Raw genomic sequence first — 5,000 nt, forward strand, 5'->3', positions numbered from 1 at the left:
GCTGGAAAAAAGAAACAGAAATGAGAAACATCAGGATCATGTGGTACTCGTTTAGGGACAAAAATCTTAATCCACTTCCTAACGAGGCTTCATATCAGTCTCACTATCTAAAGTACAAAGTGTAAAGAGGGCGGAGATTAATTTTTCACAAAGCTGAAGTCACTCATCCCTCCCACATAACATATGTACGTAACTATGGGCCTAATGACCAGGGGGGAAAACCCTTAAAGGTCGTTAAAGAGTCTATAGCTCTGATGTCCACAGGAAGACAGCGGGGACAGTCCCATGGTGGACAGTCGAGCCCCATAGTGGACAGCCAAGCCCCATAGTGGACAGCCAAGCCCCATGGTGGACAGTCGAGCCCCATGGTGGACAGCCGAGCCCCATGGTGGACAGTTGAGCCCCATGGTGGACAGTCAAGCTCCATGATGGACAGCCCCATGGTGGACAGCCAAGCCCCATGGTGGACAGTCAAGCCCCATGGTGGACAGTTGAGCCCCATGGTGGACAGTCAAGCCCCATGGTGGAGAGCCCCATGGTGGACAGCCAAGCCCCATGGTGGACAGTCAAGCCCCATGGTGGACAGCCCCATGGTGGACAGTCGAGCTGATGGTGAAGTGAGCAGGTTAGCAGAAGAGGATCTGACTGTATGGGACGCTGTGTATAATTGGAGAAGATTAGACAGATGTGGTGGAGCAAGATTAGGAAGAACCACGGAGGTGAATAACAGAATTTTATACTCGATGCAGAACGTCACAGGAAGCCAGTGAAGCTGGTGAAGAACTGGCCTGATGTGATCGCTAGAAGGAGTCCGAGTAATAATGCGAACTGCAGAGTTCTGTACGAGTTAAAGTTTAAGTTGCAGTAATCCAAACTTGATATAACAAAGGCATGGACTAAAATGGAATTACAGTGTTGTGGCCATATTGGGTGGAGGCCATTAATATTGCGGAGGTGAAAGTATGCAGACTGAGTAACATGATCTATCGGTCCCTATAAGAAGGCAACAAGTTTAGGAACTGAGTAGTTTGCTGAATATAGTAAAGTTTCATCATCTGTGAAATTGTTTCCAACCAAGAACATACAAGGAACATGTGCCTTCTCCTCACTCCAAGGGAACACCTGTGCCCTTCCAAACCTTTCCCAGGTTCGGGACATCACTTCTGCCCTATCCACTTTTTCAAGACCATGTGCTCAGTAACATCATTTGACAGATGCCCTTGTCCAGAACCTCATTCTTCTAAGAAGTGATGGGATTTGAGCTAGCCAGATCTACCAGAGCTACCACTCCAGGGTTGTATAATGCTGGATGATGTATCTAACTTGGACAAGAAGGTGTCACAGATGAAGGCAAGCAAATGTAAGGAGTAGAGAGACAATGGAAAGTAAGGTGCCTAGAACACCTTGTTCTGAACCTTAGGGTCTACTGTTTGATTGCACTAAACAGAGTTACTTGAAGAGGTCTGAAGCTATTGGACCCCTTAAACACTGTGACCTGGACCCACTGGTCTGATGTAATCAGGGTCCAATAAGATTTCAGCTGTAAAACATCACGCTGGAAGACTTTGTCCTTCACGAAGCTTCTACTGTCCTCCTGAGACCTGCGTTCTTCTACCCAGTGTTGTCTGGCAGAATCCACAACTTATCAAGCAAAAACTAAACTAACTGAGGGAGGTTGAACTTGAGTGATATTGGTCATGCCTTTGGTTACCGGACTGACATCACAGACATCACAGTCTGTCAATCATGCTGCTCATTATAATAACAAGTCCCACCCACCAGGACACTCCAGAACAGACCATGTGATTTCTGCTAATATGTGATTTTTTTGGAAAATGTTTTACACCATACTTTGTGTGTTGTGTGTGTGTGTATGTGTGTACGTGTGTGTTTGCGTGTGTGTGTTGTGTGTGTGTATGTGTGTGTGTGTGTGTATGTGTATGTGTGCGTGTGTGTATGTGTTTGTGTATGTGTATGTGTGTGTGTGTGTGTGTATGTGTGTGTGTACGTGTGTGTGTGTATGTGTGTACGCATGTGTGTGTACGCATGTGTGTGTACGCATGTGTGTACGTGTGTGTGTGTACGTGTGTACGTGTGTGTATGTGTGTGTACGTGTGTGTGTTTGTGTGTATGTGTGTACGTGTGTGTGTGTGTGTGTGTGTGTGTGTGTGTGTGTGTGTGTACTTAAGTCGTGTATTTCAAAATGTTAAAAGAGCTGATGAAGTGTAAGTAAAGTAAATAAACAGCTTGCAGTAAAAATCATGAGAAAGTGAGTTATTAAAAGTGTCGGAGCAAAAAATAAACATTTCTGTCTGTAAAAAGAAGAAATAAGTTCAGTTGTTTATTTGCATGACCACAAGTATGACAGATTAGTTAGGACTTTCTGTGTGAAAAATGTGTGTAAGAGAGAGAGAGAGAGAGAGTTAGTGTGTGTGTGTGTGTGTGTGTGTGTGTGTGTGTGTGTGTGTGTGTGTGTGTGTGTGTGTGTGTGTGTGTGTGTGTGTGTGTGTGTGTGTGTCTTTGTAGATGAAACATGACAGTGCCGGTCGAGTTCCTCACCACCGTAATCACAGCCTTATATCCAGAAACCCGATACTGCTCACACTCCATCTCACCCACCCACCCACACACACACACACACACACACACACACACACCTACAAACACACTTACACACATCTACACACACACCTATACAGAAACACCCCCCACACACACACACAAACCCACACACACACACAAGATCAAACCTCTGTGTGCCTCTCAGTAACTACTTTACCATCTCACCCACCCACACACACAAACTCACCCACCCACACACACACACACCCACACACACCTACACACACACACACACACCTACACACACACACCTACACACACACAAGATCAAACCCCTGTGTGCCTCTCACTAACTACTTTACGGTCTAGTGCCGAGCATGCAGACCCTGAGACTGTACCACCCTAACAGAACCATTTCTGTCGACTCTTACGAGAGAAAAAGCTCTTTAAACACGACGATCTTCCCGACATGTAAATAAACACAGTTACAGTAACACAGTGTTTTATTCCTCTTACACCACAGCAATTTACCAACAATGGTTTATTAATGAACAACATTTTTATCAGTTTAAAATCTTGGCAGTCCAGGGATTTGAACTCACAACCTTCTAAACAGTAACACACCACCTTAAGCACTGAGCTACCACTTCTCTCTCTTTATTCTCTCTAGCGAGCTTCTCCTCTTTTAGTCAGAGCGCGTTTAGCAGAGAGAGAGGGAGGAGAAGCCGAGAGAGAGAGAGGAGAGAGAGAGAGGGAGGAGAGAGAGGAGGAGAGAGAGAGAGAGAGAGAGGGAGGAGCGAGAGAGAGAGAGAGAGGAGAGAGAGGGAGGAGAGAGGGAGGAGAGAAGAGGAGAGAGGCAGAGGGGAGAGCGAGGAAGGAGAGCGAGTGGAGGAGCAGAGGAGGAGAGACCGAGGAGAGAGAGGGAGGAGAGAGAGGAGGAGAGAGAGAGGGAGAGAGAGGGAGTGAGAGAGGAGGAGAGAGAGGGAGGAGAGAGGGAGGAGCAGAGGGGGGAGAGAGAGATGCAGAGAGGGAGGAGAGAGAGGAGAGGAGAGAGAGAGGGAGGAAGGAGCGAATAGACGGAGGAGCAGAGAGGAGCGCGAGAGCAAATGCAGGAAGAGAGAGCGCGGAGGAGAGCGAGAGGGAGGAGAGAGCGGGAGGAGAGAGAGCGGGAGGAGAGAGAAAGAGGAGGAGAGAGAGGGAGGAGAGAGAAGAAGGAAGAGAGAGAGGAGGAGAGAGAGGAGGAGAGAGAGAGGGAGGAGAGAGAGCGAGGGGAGTACGAGAGAGGAGGAGAGAGAACGAAGGAGAGCAGAGGGAGAGAGAGAGAAGAGAAGGAAGAGAGAGAAAGAGAGGGAGAGAGAGAGAGAGAGAGAGAGGAGGAGAGAGAGAGAGAGAGAGAGGAGGAGAGAGAAAGAGAGAGAGGGGGAGAGAGAGAGGAGGAGAGAGAAAGAGAGAGAGAGAGAAGAGAGGGAGAAGAGGAGAAGAAAGAGAGGAGGAGAGAGAAAGAGGAGAGAAGAGAGGAGGAGAAGAAAGAGGAGGAGAAAGAGGAGGAGAGAGAGAGGGAGAGAGAGAAAGAAGGAGGAGAGAGATAGAGAGAGAAAGAAGGAAGAGAGAGGAGAGGAGAGAGAGAAGAAGAGAGAGAGAAGAAGAGAGAGAGGAAGAGAGAGAGGGAAGGAGAGAGAGGAAGAAGAGAGAGAGAAGGAGAGAGAGAAGAGAGAGAAGAGAGGGAGGAGAGAGAAAGGAGAGGAGAGAGAGAAGAGAGAGGAGAGAAGGGAGAGAGAGGGAGGAGAGAATAAGAGAGAGAGGATGGAGAGAGAAGAAGGGAGAGAGAAGGGAGGAGAGAGAGAGCAAGAGAGAGAGGAGAGAGAGATGGAGAGAGGGAGAGAAAGAGAGAGAGGAGAGGAAGGGAGAGAGAGAGAGAAGGAAGAGGAGAAGAGAGGAGGAGAGAGAGGGAGAAAGAGAGAGGGAGGGAGAGAGAGATGAGAGGGAGAGAAGGGAGAGAGAGAGGAGGAGAGAGAGGAGAGAGAGAGAGAAGAGGAGAGAGAAATGAGAGAGAGAGGGAGTGAGAGAGAGGGAGGAGAGAGAAGGAGGAGAGAGAGAAGAGAGAGACAGAGAGAGAGAGAGGGAGAGAGAGAGAGGGAGGAGAGAGAAGGAGGAGAAGAAGGAGGAGAGAGAAAGAGGGAGGAGAGAGAGGAGAAGAAGAGAGGAGAGAGAGAGAAGGAGAGAGAGAGAGGGAGAAGAGAGAGAGGTAAAGGAGGAGAGAAGAAGAGAGAGGGAGGAAAGAGGAGAGAGAAGAGAGAGAGAGAAGTGAAAGAGAGAGGAAGAAAGAGAGAGAGGAGAGAGAGAGAGAGGAGGAGAGAAGAGGGAGAGAGAAAGGGAGGAGAGAGAGAGGAGGAAAGAGAGGGGAAGGAGAGAGAGAAGAGAGAGAGCGAGAGAGAGAG

At 48.3% G+C, this 5,000-nt stretch overlaps 1 protein-coding gene across 4 annotated transcripts in view; it reads right to left on the reverse strand.

Annotated features, from left to right (window-relative positions):
• Positions 1-5,000, reverse strand: part of ltbp1 (latent transforming growth factor beta binding protein 1) — an 81,777-nt gene that overhangs the window by 62,824 nt on the left and 13,953 nt on the right. For all 4 annotated transcript variants that reach the window (XR_007144452.1, XM_047821044.1, XM_047821043.1 and 1 more), the window contains exon 3: position 1. This exon is cut by the window's left edge and continues 387 nt beyond it. Coding sequence is in view for 3 of the 4 variants with exons in the window: in XM_047821044.1 (XP_047677000.1) it covers position 1 (1 nt within the window). In the remaining variant the exon portion in view is untranslated. The remainder of the gene's footprint in view (positions 2-5,000) is intronic.

The sequence above is a fragment of the Tachysurus fulvidraco genome, chromosome 12, assembly GCF_022655615.1.
Source record: "Tachysurus fulvidraco isolate hzauxx_2018 chromosome 12, HZAU_PFXX_2.0, whole genome shotgun sequence".
NCBI lineage: Eukaryota > Metazoa > Chordata > Actinopteri > Siluriformes > Bagridae > Tachysurus > Tachysurus fulvidraco.